The sequence below is a fragment of the Cyprinodon tularosa genome, unplaced genomic scaffold, assembly GCF_016077235.1.
Source record: "Cyprinodon tularosa strain WSP-4 unplaced genomic scaffold, ASM1607723v1 ctg188, whole genome shotgun sequence".
In the NCBI taxonomy this organism is placed as follows: domain Eukaryota; kingdom Metazoa; phylum Chordata; class Actinopteri; order Cyprinodontiformes; family Cyprinodontidae; genus Cyprinodon; species Cyprinodon tularosa.
The window spans coordinates 785,421-802,346 of NW_024038663.1; the positions used below are offsets into that span (position 1 = coordinate 785,421).

Consider the following 16,926-nt stretch of genomic DNA (forward strand, 5'->3'; position numbering starts at 1 on the left):
TTTATTTATAGTGACTACCAAATATATTTTTCTGACTTGCCACCTCTCACTCAGACACCTCAGTTAAACTGTTCTTTTTTTGTTCTCTTGGCTCCGGTTGTTATTGGTAACAATTAAATAATGATCAGTGAACTCATTTAAATGCACAGTGACATTCATGCAGTGCTTTGCATGGATCTTTTTTAGTTGAGTATGGGCGTGAATTAGGCTAAACATGACTTTGAGCCTTGGATGCAAACTTGGAGGCACATTTGTGATCTTTAAAGGAAAAATACTTTAAAGGAAAAATACAGGGTTTAATAAATCAGGATTTTTTGGGGGCATATTGCATTTAAGAGTGTTTGGCATACATATACTTTTAGTATTGATTCCAAGCAATGTTTTTAATATTGAGACCCCTGGTCTGTTGCAACAGCAGTATATCCATTCTACCACATAGATCCCAGTAAACATGTGCTATTTATAATGATAGCAGATCATGGGATACGTAAAAGATCCATTAATGCAAAATACTTTGGTATTTCACAAAATCATCTGCAGCATGGCTTTGACAAACCAGCTTCGTTTTAGTTTTACAACACCATGAAAAGGTTTTACATCATTTTAATTTTTAACAATTTATAGCCTTGAATATTAGTGTATTTTTTCAATTTCATGTGGCAAACTAATCCACATGTTAGTCTGTCACAATTTCACATAGACCACTATTTGATGGATTACCAGACCAGTCCCTCAAGTATAATTGTATATTTAGGTAGTCATGTTAAGCACACAATATTAATTAATTGCAAATTAATTATTTCATATAAAGTGTTCATTTTCTCCTTGCAAGTTATTTCTAAGCATTATATGCTGTTCATACGTGCATAAAAAAGCAAACAAGAAAATGCATTCACACTTTTGAGAGAGAGGGTACAAAAGACTTCAACTCTTGGAAAGTACTGCTTCTGTCAGCTTTGTTTTCTAAGAAGAAAAAACATTTTTTTCTTATGGTTGTTAAAGCAATGCTGTTTTCTGTGATTAAAGGTTCAGTGTTTTTTTGCAAAGAGGGCTAAGTATACAACTCAAGAGAGCAGATTCCTGACACGATAAACCGATTGACTTCTAAGAATGCATCTATCTATCCATTTCTTTGCTTTACAATATTCTGTCACACGGTGCTTTTAATTTCAGAGTTTCATATCTTGCTGTGCCCAAGAATGTGTTATACAATAATTGCCTGCTCTCCATTTTTAGATAGTAGTACTTTTGTGCTGACAAGTCCCTAAGGATACATAATTATTTCTCTGTTTTATTCAGTTCTTCCACAGCACTTTATCATGTTGTGCAAAATACCTCCACCCCCTTTTGCAGAACTCTGATTAGACTGTTGCTGTGCTTTAGGTTTCTTGTATGTTTCTAGTATTTTCCATTTTAGTGTGAACACTACATCTGCATTGATTTGGCTTGCTGATTTTTTATTGTTATCTAGACTTTTAGCTTTTTCATATAGTTCCTCTAAAAATGATCTCTTATCTGTCAAACCTCGTTTTATGTCATTCTGAGTTGTAATATTCATATTCTAATAAAAGCACAGCACTATGTCTCATTTGCCAACATGTATTTTTCAAAAGAAAATAAGTATTGCAACCCTTTGACAGCAGTGATACAGTAAGTCAATTGTTGGCTTTTTTTTTTTTGGTTTATGACATTGGAAATGTAAAAATGTGGAATAAGACCAGGGTCATTATTGCCTTGACTGTTAAAGTATAGACTGTATTTAAATTAACACAGTTTATCCATGCCTTTTCACCGCATATTCTTGAACACACATTGTTTTAGGTGTAAGGCTGTATTCAGCAATTTTTTTTTTTTTAGAAATTAGATTGTTTTTAAAGAATACTTTTTTCCTTTAGCCAAAAGTAAGGTGTTTGTGCTCTTAAAAAGTGTTATTCTTCCAAAACATGATAGAAGACAGACACAGGATTTGATTCAGCAGCTTTCAACTGCAGATGCTGATTCTAATTAAAAGGTAGTGGGTTCAGAAATGCACAATTCAAAAGTATGATTTTGCATATCTGTCGAAAGACCCATTTAGCTTTTCAATCAAATATAAAAATCCTTTTATTCTAAACCCTCTCTAAGAGCAGTTACTCGACTATAGGAATATTTTCTATTTATTAATTTTACAAAACCAATTTTTTTATTATTATTTGGTAAGCTTTTCTGTTTTCTGCTCTTTCATTAGAACACAAAAGAAGACACATTTCAATGCACAGTAGTTAACTGGTTTCAAAGCAAGTAGGGTTTGACTCAAAATAGATACAGTACATTGTTCTGTTATCCATTGTATAAATAGTTCTGAATATAACAAGAAACCTAACTCCTGATATATTTCTGTTTTTTGTTCCATTTCTTTTCCCCAGAGTTTGCAAGAGCTGTTGCTGCACGGCCGATGTCATACGCAGCAGTGTTACGAATGAGACAAGACAGCTCTTCGTCAGTGCTCAATTCGCGCAGCAAACCTCGACAGCAGCACAGTGGTTTGCTGGTGTCTCCTGACTGGCCTGCTTTCTCCAGTCACCCTCTGTCAGCCCTGAGCCTGCTCAGCTCTCAGGAGGATCTGAGGAGTGAAGGTAAAATTAATATTTTAGTCAAGCTCATCTTTTATTTGCCTCTATCTAAAATAGCACCTCATTATATTTATATATATATATATATAGATATATATAAAATTTGGTGTACAAAACAGAATCTAAGCCTGTACCGTCTGTTACTAATTACCACTAAAAATTAGTCCGTGTACCAGAAAGAGGGGATAGGGGCTTTTTGCTACTAAGCCCTTATTTATAACCAGTCGCTGGATATTGGGTCAGAAAAAAGATCTGATTACAACATACTATGTAACACATGATTTCATTCATTTTTATATTGCTCTTTTCAATCAAAAAAGATTGTTTTCCATTTTTCTGTCAATGCCCGTGCTTTGTTGACCCTAACTTTAATCATTGGGAGAGTTAATTGTGTTTTAGTTATGTTCAATTTAACAACAAGAAAAATAAGGCTACAGTAATTAGCTAACGACAGCAAATCCCACTTAGCTGTATTTAAGTCAATATGCATATATTATTCCCAAAAACAACAGTTACTTAGCAGATTATGAGGTGGTGGAAAAATCTGACTTTTCACGCAATAGTGTGTTTTTGATGTCAGCCTTATTCATACTAATATTAAGTATAGGACTGCAGCTAAATGAAAATATCTGTTGGCCATTTTTTCTTACTAATATTTGTAAGCCAAAAAGTGCACAACAAAAATTTAATTTACTGAATTGGAAACAGATAAATCCACTTGGTGAGTTGCGGATTGGGCATATTTATAAAGATTTGTTTATGAATGCAAATGCTCTGATTATGTTTTTTTTTTTTCATTTGAGAAAGTTGCCTATTAGTGAACATATGAAAATGACGTTAGTTTAATATTTTTTGAATAAGCGAGTGATTGTGATTCATCAGATAATGCTCTTTGTTCTTGATTTGCTTTTTTGAACTGTGTGAAGGAAGAAAGAGCCAATTAAGTTTTTTTAAGCTACTTTTAACCCTGAATATAAATGGACTAAAGGAGCTCTTTAGAATAGTCGTGCATAATTTCTTATGCATGACTAAAGATAATGAATTGGAAAGCACTTTTTGACTTTTTGATTATACACCCTGATGTTTTTTTTTTTAGGCATTTAAAACCACAAGAAAAGGAAAGCTAACAATGCAAATTTCACTGAATTTTCTGAAAAGAGTGTTATGTGTAATTAACTGTTAACATGAACTCTAACCTCTTCCTAACCTCTAAAATGTGATTTCCTGACATTGGTCCCGCATTTCCTTTTCAATCACTATCACATTTTCTACCAGTTTTTATCAAACTAGTGTGAAACTAATAGGCCTCACAGTACTCCCACAAGGTAACAAAAACAAGTCCACACACACATAAATGCAACAAAATGTAGAAGACTATAATAGGTATAGCTCTTGCAACAGACAAAAAGATATAGCCCAGGTATTTCAGTGTCTGACTGAACTCCTATAAAAATGATTGGTGTGAATACACTTTGATATTTCAGGTCTCTTCCAACACTCTCCCCTCAGGTTTCCCACACATCCTGTCTGTCTGGAGTTGATCTTGCAATGTATCTTACCATTCTGTTATCACAGTGCATTGTCTGGACTGACCAGGTTATGGCCTTTGTGAAATTGAAGTAAGCTCATGCCTGTATTCAGCTCCCTTTGAGTTGTTCTCCAGATATAATGGATATCTCTTCCTTAGAGAAAGTTGTGGTTTTCATTCACACATACTGTAAGATAACCTCAAAATAAGAATGATAGATTATTTTTATAACTTGTGCCATGAATTTTAATGGCATGTTAAAATTGTCAAACCTCTTTTTTGCACTTAAAACAACAATAATTTTTTTTTTACCACTACTGAAACATTCAATATAAAGTCAGACTTCCATTTTGTCATTTGAGGGTATTCATGTTAAACTTTCATTAAGGATGCAGGAGATTCAGCTCCTAAACATGTGCCACCCTATTTTTAAAGGGACTTAAAGTTATTAGAGAGTTGACTCAAATGCTGTTTTATGGGCAAGTGTGGTCAATTCCTTTGTTATATCATTCACAGTCAAGCAGATGAAGTACCTGGAGTTGATCTTAGGTATGGTGCTCGCATTTAGAAGATTTTGCTATGAATATGCATTCAAATGAGCTCTCCATACATGTGAAACAAGCCATCCTTAAGCTGGAAAAGCAGAAAAAGCTCACCCGAGAAATTGCAGTAGTTATCTGAATGACAAAATCTACAGTTTGGTACAACCTGAGAAAGAAAGAGAGGACTGGTGAACTCATCGATACAGAGAGACCTAGACGCCCACGGGAAAAAACAGTCGTGGATGATTGCAGAATAATTTCCATGGTGAAAAGAAACCTCTTTAAACCAGGCAACCAGGTGAACAACTCTGCAGTAGGCAGGTGTTTCAATATCCAAATATACCATTAAGAGAATACTGGATGAAACTTAATACAGAGTGTTCACTGCTCAATGGAAACCTCTGATAAGCCTGAAGAATAAAAGAGCTAGATTGTAGATTGCTAAAAGAACTAAAATAAACTAACAAAAAAAACATAAAAAGCCACCAAAGTTCCCATACTTGTTCCCAGCTTCTACCCTTTCACCTGCCTGGGGTCAACAGTAAGAACAATATTCATGGGTGGAAAGGAGCCTGGAACTGCTGTGCCGAATCTGGAAAGCCTTCAGTCTTATGGATGTCATTACTTAGCGAACGCAGAGCTTTTCCTGAAAACACATGTAGCAATATTATGAAGCTCTCCATTATAAAACCCCAAAAATATGAATCTAAAGGACATTTGCATTTGTCAAACAGGGCACATGTCACAAAATAGTGGATTTTTGTTGAATGAGCTAGTGTGTGCCAGGTCCATCAAACAAAAGATTATGGGCAACTGCATTATTCCTTGTTGTCAGCACTATTTTATAGCAATTATTGTGGTGACCGAAGATGCGCTTCCTTATTGGCATAACGGTCCCAGGTATGATTTTAGGTATTTGGATTGAGCCTCTGATCCATAGCATACCACATGATCTGTACAACATGGGGAAGGCAGGTTGATGGTTTGGGCATGCAAGGCTGCCAATGGCTAGCCTGGGTGCCATTCCGAACTTAGTCCTGCCCACAACGTTTGAGGTCAGGAAGTTCGGTCTGGCATTGCTCAATAGTAGCACGAGTATGCTCACACAATATCTGGCGGGCCAATCAAATTGTCAGGACGGGCTTTATACGATGATGGACAGATGATCAACAGTAACGTAATCAACCACGTCACCAAAGTGTGCTTGGGTGACAACAACAATGGCTGCCGCTGGAGAGTTGAGGTGTGTAGATTCTGCTATTAGGTCTGTTCTAGAAGATATCGATAGTAAAATTAATTTTAAAAGAGGAACAGAGAAACGCAATCAAGGCTCATCCTGTTATTCTAGGTGTGCAACTGCACGCTTTGATTTTTGTTGACAACAACTATGCATCGCTTAACATGCGTCACGCACTCCGTTGCTCTTATTGGTTGTAGGTCTATCCAATTGAGTGCAGAGGCATTTTTTTTCCTGGTTCGTTCGAAACACGCCCCATAATCACAGCTCTATGGAGCAGTATCAGACTCATATTCTGACTAGAATTGAGTAGCACTACGTCAGGCTAGGCAATGGCACTGGGTCATTACTGTTTATTGATGATGTGTCATAGGACAGAAGCTGCCAGATGACTTCAGAGGTATTTAGATACAAACTGTTTGCAAAAAATGATGGCCAATGACACACAATATAAATTCAAAGCAACCCAGGAGTTGATAAAGGAAACAAATGTGATATTCTTTAATGGCCAAGTCACTCACATCATAATAAGCCAATAGAAAATGCATTCAACTTGTTAAAGAGAAAACTTCAAACAGAAAGATCCACAAATAAAAAGCAACTAAAAACCTATGTAGTAAAAACCTGGCAGTGCATTACAAAGGCATTTTATTTACAGTTATTGAAATTTTTTAGTTACCTAGAAACAGTTGCCTGAAATGAAGTAATTGTGTTTAAAAAAGGATTTTGTTTTCTCACATTTTTATGCAACCATTTTGTTCAATCTACTAAATTAGAGCTGAAAGTCTGAACTTTAACTGCATCTGAATAGTTTTGTTCATCATTTGTTGTGTTCATGTACTGAAACATATAAAAAAAAAAAAAATACTGTCTCCATCCTTATATTTATAAACCTAACTGCACATTTCAACCACAAACTTCACGTTTTGTGAAAACTAGGCTTTTTTTTTTTTTCCAAAAACAAGAATATGAAATCGTAAAAGTGTAGCATGCAGTTTTATTCAATCCCCTTGAGTCAATGCTTTGTGGAACAGGCTATCTATTTAAACAGCAACTTTCAAGTTGTAGGATCTGATTAGGTGTTGACTTTCCCCAGGTCTTTCTAATACACAATTGTCCTTTGATCTAAACTGTTCCTTTGTGGCTATTGCATTTTGATGCTCCTTATGAAGATAGCAGACTAGGTGTTATTTAATAGGTTAGATAGTAAAAACAGAGTGGTGTTTGTGTTTTATATATTGTATAGTTAGTATAGTAAGTTAAATTTCGTATATTAAACTTTGGACTCACTTGAAAAGACCACCCTCTTCCATGTGTTTCATCTAAACGGTTTGCTGTGAATGCCAAAAGGTACTTATTTCTTTATTTTAACAACAAAATTATTTTTCATTGAACGTGGTGCTCAACAATATATAGAATTTAAGTTGTCAGCATAAGTCTGTGCAATATTGGAATCGCACAAGACTGTGTTGATGCATAATTTAATAAGCTGAAATCTTTTAGGGGCTATGCATTACAAAGCAGTTTACTAATGAAATATTGGAAACTTGGGTGGACTTCTGCTGTCTCATATATATCTTTGTGACCAGGATCATAAAACCTAGTCAGAGTAGTGAGGAAATATGTTGAAGAAGGATGGTATAAAGGAAAAGCTGTGATCTCTTGTTATTGCTTTATTTCATAATACTCTTCTATACCGTATCTTGTAATATGGTTTAGCCCCAAGTAAATGCCAGATTTGTGAACTGCACTACTAAGAGTTTTACTATTTACAGATTCTCACATATAAGCTTTGTATCTCTACACCTTCTCTATAGTTACCATCAGCCTCTTTGCCATTTTCTCTTAATAATGCTGGTCTGTCACACAGTTTATTTCTATAAAAAATGTTGTGTAATAATTGAACCCCCAGTTCACCATTTAGCTCCAATAACAGGAAAGTTGGACAGAATCATCAGCATTTTAGATCTACATAGTTGCTTTCTGGTAAGTTCTTTCTTTGACATTTTAGTAACTGATTTGCTAATTTTGTTACTTTCTGAGAAATGACTGTCACAGTTGAGGGCCCATAGATAAGTACTTTATCTTGGGCACTGCTAAGGCCGTTAGCTGGCCTATGATTATGTCTAATCTTGTCTCCATGCGGATGGAGCTTAAAACAACTAAGCGTGTCTTTAACACATTATGGTTTAGTTTATGTCACTGAATCTGAAATGCTGTGTTAATTCTAACGGCCTGTGTTAATTTTTTCAGTTACAGCATCTCGATTCATACGTCGCAGCTAATATACTCAATGGTTGAAATAAGAATCATTTATTTTACCATTGAGTTATGTCCCAGTGTTTAAGGGGATGGACGTCTTTGTCTTCGGCAGATGTAGAGCTAATAGAACTAGCAGCGTTGTGAGGAAAGAGTTCAAACGTACGGCTGTAAGCCTTCTACACCAAACCAAGCTTCTGCTGCCCTGGTGTCCTCTTCCACAACATCTTCATCCCCACTTTCCTCCTCTAAATAAAAAATGTATGACGGAGGAGACTCATCCAACTCGCCTCCTCTTGCATATTTTTCGCTGTGCATAGCATTCATTGACAGTGTTGTTGCTAAGTTCTACTTGGTCCCAATGTAATTTCCCATTGGGAACCTACTAGCACTAAGTTGCTAACTGGTTAGTAAGATGCTTCAGAGACAACCAAAATGCTTGCGAACCTTCTGCCACAACAATCCCGCCCCCTTGATAATCGACCGATCGCATTCACTTTATTCACTCGTTTAAAGTCGGACACCACTCGGGAGAATTCAGAACTGAAACCATTGGAACAGCCGCTTCCCTACGACTTTAATTGCACTGAATAAAGAAAGCTGTATTAATAATTGTTACAATATCAAATTGGCACCTACTGTAATGCACTTTTACCCTATTCAGTTTCTATTTTTTTGTTCTGTTTACACAGTAAATTTTGCGGTGTTAAAGTAACACTTTAAGAGTGCATTTGGTCCCACTTGAAATAAATGTTAAGTTAGAACTCTACATAGTGTATATTTTACTCTAGTGGTTGTTGTAATAACTCTAAAAGAGTCAATATACTTTTAAACTGCATATTTAACACTGGAATTTTTTTTGTTTGTTTGTTTTCGGTCTTTTTTTTGTTGTTACTTTGCTTGATTGTTGTATTAATTTGTAAATTGAGACACTTTTACCGCAAACGTGACGCCGATGTCTAACTGATATCAGAGAGATGTAAACCATCTTAAAAATGTTACAGTAAATCTGGGAACTGTTCACAGCACTTTTTCTTAATTTAAATAAATTACATCCATACTCATAATGGTAATGAATTAATTACTTCCTTAAGACTCTACACAGAGTACCACATTATTACCATGTTAACATATTTTTTTTCTTTTGAGATTAATACATATTTAATACAATTGTTTAACAGAAATAATCTTTGAGATTTTTATGCAGCTAAAATCCAACTGTCCAACTGTTGTAAATTCAGTTAATTGGACATTATAAGGGAGAGGCGCATACCTGTCTACATAAGGTCACATGGTTTACAGTCTATGTCAGAGAAGCCCTATGATAGATGTACTAACCTTATGGCATCCTGTTTGAAAAGACTTAAGGCTCTAACAGCTGCCAAAGGTAAATTAACATTATATTAAAAGCTGTGAATACTTACTTAAATTTGATTTCTTAATTTTCTTTTTTATATATATAAATTTGCAATTTGCAACAACCTCAAAAAAGTTTTTAAATGGCCATACTGGGATATTTTTTGTAAAGTTTTGTGGAAGGAGATTTATTTAATTTTATTAGGAATACAACTGTGACATAACTAAATGTGGAAAAAGTGCTGCAGGAAGGATGCATTCTATATTGCATTAGTGCATTAGTGTTTATATATAATTACTTTTATTATTTAATAAAGATGGACGGTAACAAATAATTTGTTTGTTGAATTGTGGAGCTTTCAGTTGTCTATATGGTCTTTAAAATAATTTACAAAGCAACTTGGTTCTTACATCAGCAGATGACATGTGCAAATTTTTCTTTGTATGTTTTCTCCTCATCCATGTGTAGATGATATTATTATAACCAAACCAGGCAAATTCATGTTTGGTGAAGATGCAAAATGTTTATGTGAACATTTACCAAATATTCTTCAAATATGTAACTCAACATTTTTTGGTTCTTTTTTTTTTTGTAATTCTAAAAGTCACAGCTAAGTTTCTGCACACATTGTTACCACAAAGGAGGCATTTACACAGTGTCAGTGGATAGAGAGAATTATTGTATGTATGTTAACATATTTATACTATCAAAAGTAATAAAAGTAGAACCATATTTTTACAGACAATAATTTTCCACAGGCTGGCAAAAATGAAAGCAGCGAGAAACAGGGAATCTTTTGAGGTTTTTTTTATTAAGTTTATTGGATGAAGCTGTTGAAGATAAACCTGGTTTAGAGCCCAGTCTAAACCTGACTGTGGCTCCTCTGTCTGGGAGAGAATAACGGATGTCAAGCAGCTGACAAAGACAGCTTTTTCATGGCTTAAGATGTATTATTATTATTATTTTTTAGCTTTAGTTATTTTCATATTTCTATTTTTTTTTTTTTTACTTTTTTTAATAGCCCCTTGAGATAGGCTACCTATGTGAGGGGCACTATAAATATTATTTTGCATTATCATTATAATTTTTTAATAATCACCATTATTACCTCCATCTACATAGCTTTGAACCTGATCTTTATTTTATGATAACTGTCACATGTAATATGTTTATTTTAATGGACCTAAGCAAAATTGTTTCCACATCCTAAAATTTTGCAGAAATCTTTGCAAATCACTTGCAAGACATCCACTTATTACCCATAGTAAAGATAAATTGCGCAATGCAATTTAGTGCAACTTTTTAGGAATCTTTGTTAAACATGACCTTAACAGTGAAAACATACATGATAACTCAATTGCAAATAATTTGTTAGATATTTTATTCAGCTCTATGTTTCATATTACTGTTTGTAATAATTCGTTTCAAATATGGTAGTAGCTAAGTTGGACGCATTCAACAAATCAATGCTGTCGAGTATATTTTACTTGGAAGACAGTTAAGCTACAAAGAATAATGTGAGAGGGTAGTGAACTCTGGTTTTTCATTTATTTTTTACACCACCAATGCTTCAGACTGAGGGTTGTAACACAGCATGCCTTGAAACTTAATACTGATGAATTTTCCTCCAGTGATTGGGATATTACTTCAAAAGCTGTTCATTTCCCTATAGAGCAGTACAATTGTATACACAGGGAGCGAAAAGCCTTGACTCAAATCCTGACATGAGATCTTTTCTAAATAGTGGCATTTACTCAAGATTGAGTGATTTCCATGTTTCCATTGAGGGTACTCCAGATCAACCTCTAAGTCAGCAAATATTATGTTTCAACTGAGTTGAACAAGTCACTTACAATATAATATACTAAGATAATTGCTGGATTTACTATAGTCATTATTTTCTTAAATCATAGGGAAAGGTTCTTTTTAAAAAACTGAAGATTCAGTTAGACAGAATTTCAAATTTAGATAAGCATTATATAGAGTAACGGGAAAAGCTGTTTAAAACATGATTTTGTATTAGTTGAAGGCCCTCCTGAGCACAGTAAACAAAACAAAAAAGCTGAAGTGTATCAGGAAATATCAAAGAGAAACTAGTCTAACAACCATTTACTGGCGGTTATAGCATTTTGCAATTTTTTTGCTTTTGACATCTCTCGAGTAAATGATAACCTTTTTGTCAGCTCCTGTGTAGATTGTAATAAAGGGGGAGAGAAGAAATAAAAAACAACCAGAACTTGCAATTAATTGATCTTACTGTATCAGTCTACATTTAGAAATGTGAATGAACTAGATGTCAGTTTATATTTCAAAAGATTGTAAGCAAGATGTGTTTATTTATAAAGCTGTGACACTTTATCTAGATTATCAGAATATTTACTGTAGAATGTGAAAAAAAAAAAAAAAGTTACATGATCTTATTCGCAGCAGAAAAGCAAGCTGCAGCTTAGTCATTAAACAAAATGAGCTTTGTGGTTATGTTATGCGTTAAATGTATGCTTTTTTGGACAACTTAAAAAAATGTAATTTGTTTTATCTACTGTATGTTTATGGAAAGTTAACATTGATAAAATATTTTTGAAAGAAATGTCCCACCACTAAAATTAACATTTATTGAGAAATGTGGTTAAAATCTTACAAAAAAAAGCACTCCCAGACTACAATTTTGGGATTTTTTTAAATATATATTTTTTTTAATAATGTGAAAATTTAACCCCAAAATAGATTTCATAGAGTCTATACTAAAGAAGAAACTAGCTGTCTTGTTCAGATGGACAGAGTTGTTGCTGCATTACCCTGCCCTGTTTCGAACATATATCATAATACACTTTTCTATTATATTGATTAGCTTACCTAGATCTCAGTTTTGGGCCAATCATTTTTTATTTTATTTTATGGTTTGCTTTTAACAGTAAGTACCACTGTATGAGGTTAGTGTTGTGAGACACATATTTACCTGCTGAGTTTTGATCTGGCTGGTGACTACATTTCCTTGGCAAGCTTTTCACAGGAGATCCCCTAAAATGCACAGAAACTGCATCTCCCTTCAAGGTGCTCCCTTGTCCGTATGATCTCAGGCCTTCTAACATACCCTCTCGTGAACTCAGACATTCCATGTTCGAGGCAATTTGCTGAAAAATCCCCAAATAACAACTGGCTGTGCTCACTCAGCCCAGCCTACTTATCCTTGTCAGTTTACAGCTCCGTTCAAGGTAGCGCTTTCCCTCTCTATTCGTGAAAAGACGTGCAGAGTAATGTTTGGTGTCACAGTAGTGGTGCAACAAAACAGCAATGTGCCATTTCACCATATTAATCGGGTTTTTTTTTGGCAGAGCCTTCCCTTTTACACCAACTCTTGATATTTGACTTTATAACTATTAATAACTTAGGTTCCTTTTACCTGTATCTTCAACCCATATCTTCAATTTTGGTCAACTTTGGACTCTCAAATCGCAACAAAGAAATCTGCCCATTTTGCGTAAAAATTCTCTTTAATCACAACTTAATTTTAAATACTGCTCAATGTTTAAATTTTAATGTGTTTTTCCCCGACTTTTTTCATTTGTAAGAAAAGCATGTAACAGGTGCTTTGATTACTCTGACATAGCATATAAAATAGCTAATGAAAGGTTTTTGGATGATGTCAAGACCTGCTGGACATTTTTTTGGTGGTCTATGTTACAGTAGAGGTTTGAATTCGAGTAACTGGGACAGTGACTGTGTTACCCTGAACCTTTATTATGTTAATGGGTTTTAATTGAGTTCTGTTTTGCTTTAAACAATAGTTGGCAGGGTCAAGTAGTTTCATGCTTAGGGTTTACCCTAGGTAATTTTCGTGAATTTGCCTGGTTATGTTTGTTTGTATGGAAAGTACTTAATCTAATAAAATGCTCTGATCAAAAAAGATAAAAATCATGGTTTGATGCTCTGCTGTCAGTTTGCATTATAATAAATTAAAAGAAAAAACATACAATTTTGTTTAAATGATGAAAGTATCTTTCTTAACTGTTGCAATGAAAAAAAAAAACAAGTATGTAGTACAGCAGCAGTGACAACAGTTAGAGGAGAGCCAGGGTGGGAAAAAGAAGAGAAGGATGAGGAAAGAAGAGGAAGATATTGCTTTGGACTGAGGGGAAAAAAGGGAGGAGATAAAGGGACATATAAAAAAAAAACATCTCTCAAAGTGTTAATCTCAGAGTCGGAGGTCTTCAACAGGGGTCGCAAAAGTTTTGGTTCATTAGACTTTTTTTTATATTCCCCCCTGCAATTTTGCCACCTAGTCAAATGTACTTTAATATACATAAACATGAGTTCAACAAACTGTAGTAAACAGATAAATGGAGGCAAAAGATGTCTTCCAGTCATCAGTGCACACATTCAGCGACACACAGGAGCTCTTTCAAGCTGGGCACCGTTTCATTCACAACACCTGTCCCATCAACCATGAATCAGAATCAGAAATACTTTAATAATCCCAGGGAGAAGTTACTTTTGTTACATTACTCCATCTGTAATAGAGTGACTATAGGACCAGTTTGATATAACACAATTTCATATAATATATATAATTAGGCGGTCCCCGCTCCATATTGAAGTCCATATATCAGTTTGGGGGTCCTTGGCCTGGAAAACGTTGAAGACCCCTGCCGTAAGTGATATATAGTTCCCACATGTGTTAAAACAATTCTGCCCACCAACATGGTGATTAGAAACAGAGTGACGTCACATAGCAACTATGTATGAATTTAGTACTGAAATTTAAAATTTTATTTTCTATGAGGTTTGTTAAATTCAGAGACAACAGAAGAAGCATATTTGTTTTTGGGGTTTTTTTGCTTTAAAAAGTGGTGTTTACTGTATCTTCTGTGAGGTGGAAATGTTTAAGTGTGGTTGACATGCACTGTGTTTTAGTTTTTCATTTTTAGGCACACGGTTAAAATAAAATAGATAAACTGATGCATGGATGTCGAAGCCTTTTATTTAAAGACCTATTGATACAATCTATGACTAGTATAAATACTGTGCTAGGTTAAATTTATATATTTTCTGTTATAGTTTCAAATTCTTGTCAAGCTACTTTAATGCACTAAAATGTAAATTAGAGCGGGATGCAAATACATTCTGTTACATGTTATATGGAAGGAGAAAGAAATTGAAGTGCATTGATCTTACATTGGAGAAATTTAACACTGCATTTAACCCATCCCCTGGGGAGCGGTGGGCTGCCATTTTGCGGCGCCTTGGGAGGAGTGTGGAGTTAAGGGTCTTCCACAGGGAGCCAGAGTGCAGACTGTGGGGATCTAACCACTAGGCAAACTCTAGGCAATGTTCAACTAACCACTGTTGACATTGCTAAAGAATCAAAGAAAAAAAAACTGCATACACGTAAGACATTTGGCACTAAAGAACAGTGTTATAACTACTATTATTACCTTTAATAACTCTGTTTAAAATGCTAAAGGCTCAATCCTACAAGGAAGTAGCAGGAAATAGACGGAGTGAGCTTATCTCCCTCCTCCCCCATACCTAATTAGGTTCCTGTTTATAGTCCCCCCCCCCCCCAAAAAAAATAAATAAATAAATTGGATTGGATTGTTCCCCCTGGTGTTTCTCCTTTTTGTTTTCACACCATTACAGTCCGTGCTTTTACAAACAAGTATATTTCTAAACAGCTAAATTAGTCTTTCTTTTAAGCGTGGCAAAAATGTAGCAACTATTTTGTCTAATGAACATCAGTGAACAGCAGCAATCCAAAAGCCTAGCCAAAGTTGGAAGCAAGCCAGGGAGATAAATGACGCTTACTTTGTGCTCTGCTCTCCCAAACTTGGCTGGGAGCTACCTCTATAGTTAAAATCTCACTTATCTCACTCAACTCACTTAACCTTTTAGGCAAACTGCACTGGGTCTAAAGGTGTAAATGTAAATTGGCTGCAGTTTTCCTAGACCAGGAAAAGTGGTATTATAGCTCTTATTTTCAGTTAATCATACTGAACAGGAGTATCCGTAAGGTCTCAAAGGCTTTCTTCACACATATTTGTAATTTTTTATTTCTCAATTGGGCTTTTTTTCAGCCATGCTTTCTAGTGCCTTTTAATACTCTGAAAACATATGTCGCCTCCATCCTGATGCCATTTAGCTCTTTCCAATTCAATCACAGCATGAGGCTGTAAATCGTTATTTTCTGTTCCTAATTGTTAGGTAATTGGACTGGAAAAATGATGGCACTCCTGTTGTGAACTGAGCGATTATCATCATCTTTTTATGTTTACCCTTTTTTTTCTGTCTTTACAGAAACAGAAGAGTTTGGGCCTGTTTTTATCCAAGAGCCAGATGATGTTATTTTTCCATTGGATTCTGATGAAAAGAAAGTGATGATGCACTGTGAGGCGCGGGGAAATCCACCACCCACTTACAGGTGTGCATTTTCTTTTTTGTCCCCCCTTCTGATTTCATCTCATCAAGTGGGAATGCTTATGCATTCCCACTTATTGTTTTTCTGTTTATATTTATTATTATCAAGTGGGAATGCTTAAGCATTCCCACTTATTGTTTTTCTGTTTTTCTTTATTATCAAAAGGGAATGCTTAAGCATTCCCACTTATTGTTTTTCTGTTTTTCTTTATTATCAAGTGGGAATGCTTAAGCATTCCCACTTATTGTTTTTCTGTTTTTCTTTATTATTATTATTATTATTATTATTATTCCGTACGTTTTTGGTCGTTAAACTACTTCAACAGTTTTCAGCCCACTTCAACAAATTTGGTATCAAAACGTTCAGCTTCTTCAGGAGAATGATGCTATATCTTTTGGTAAAGATATTTCTTGTAGTTTTCGCGATATTCAGCTTTTTCTGCGATTTTTGGCCCCATTGAAATGCATGTAGAATTCTCAGATTTCAGCAAAATTCAGCAAAAACTGCAGCATCTTTGACCTTTAACTACTTCAGCATACTTTCAGCTAGAAACACCATTCAACTTTTAAAATGTTTCTGTATCTTTCTGCTATTACTGTTTAACTCAGCTTTTTGCTAACTTTTACAGTTTTGTTTCAGTGAAGCTTCAAACTTTAAAAGAAAATTTTAAGATTTTCAGATTTATAATGGAAGTCTATGGACGGAATTCTTCAACTGTCAGAGTGCGTGCTCTAGCTTTTGAGCTGTTCTGGTTTTTCCGAACAAATTCTTCTCACTCCCTCATTTTTCACTCAATTGAAATAAATTTTACATCAAAACGTAGGGATTTTTGTCAGGATTCAGGAAATGTAACCCTCATTTGTGTGGCATTTACGGTTTTCCGACAGTTTGGCCCAGACCACGAAGAAGTCCACACTTCCCCAATAGAAATCCAATGAGAGCTCTCTGAAAATCCGAACTGAAAATTCAAAAAAACAGA

General features: G+C 34.9%; 1 protein-coding gene across 2 annotated transcripts in view; it reads left to right on the top strand.

Moving 5' to 3' along the window:
• Window positions 1-16,926, top strand: part of cntn5 (contactin 5) — a 225,097-nt gene that overhangs the window by 82,333 nt on the left and 125,838 nt on the right. For both annotated transcript variants that reach the window (XM_038282848.1, XM_038282849.1), the window contains exons 3-4: window positions 2,406-2,615; window positions 15,827-15,950. In XM_038282848.1, coding sequence (XP_038138776.1) covers window positions 2,406-2,615; window positions 15,827-15,950 — 334 coding nt within the window. The remainder of the gene's footprint in view (window positions 1-2,405; window positions 2,616-15,826; window positions 15,951-16,926) is intronic.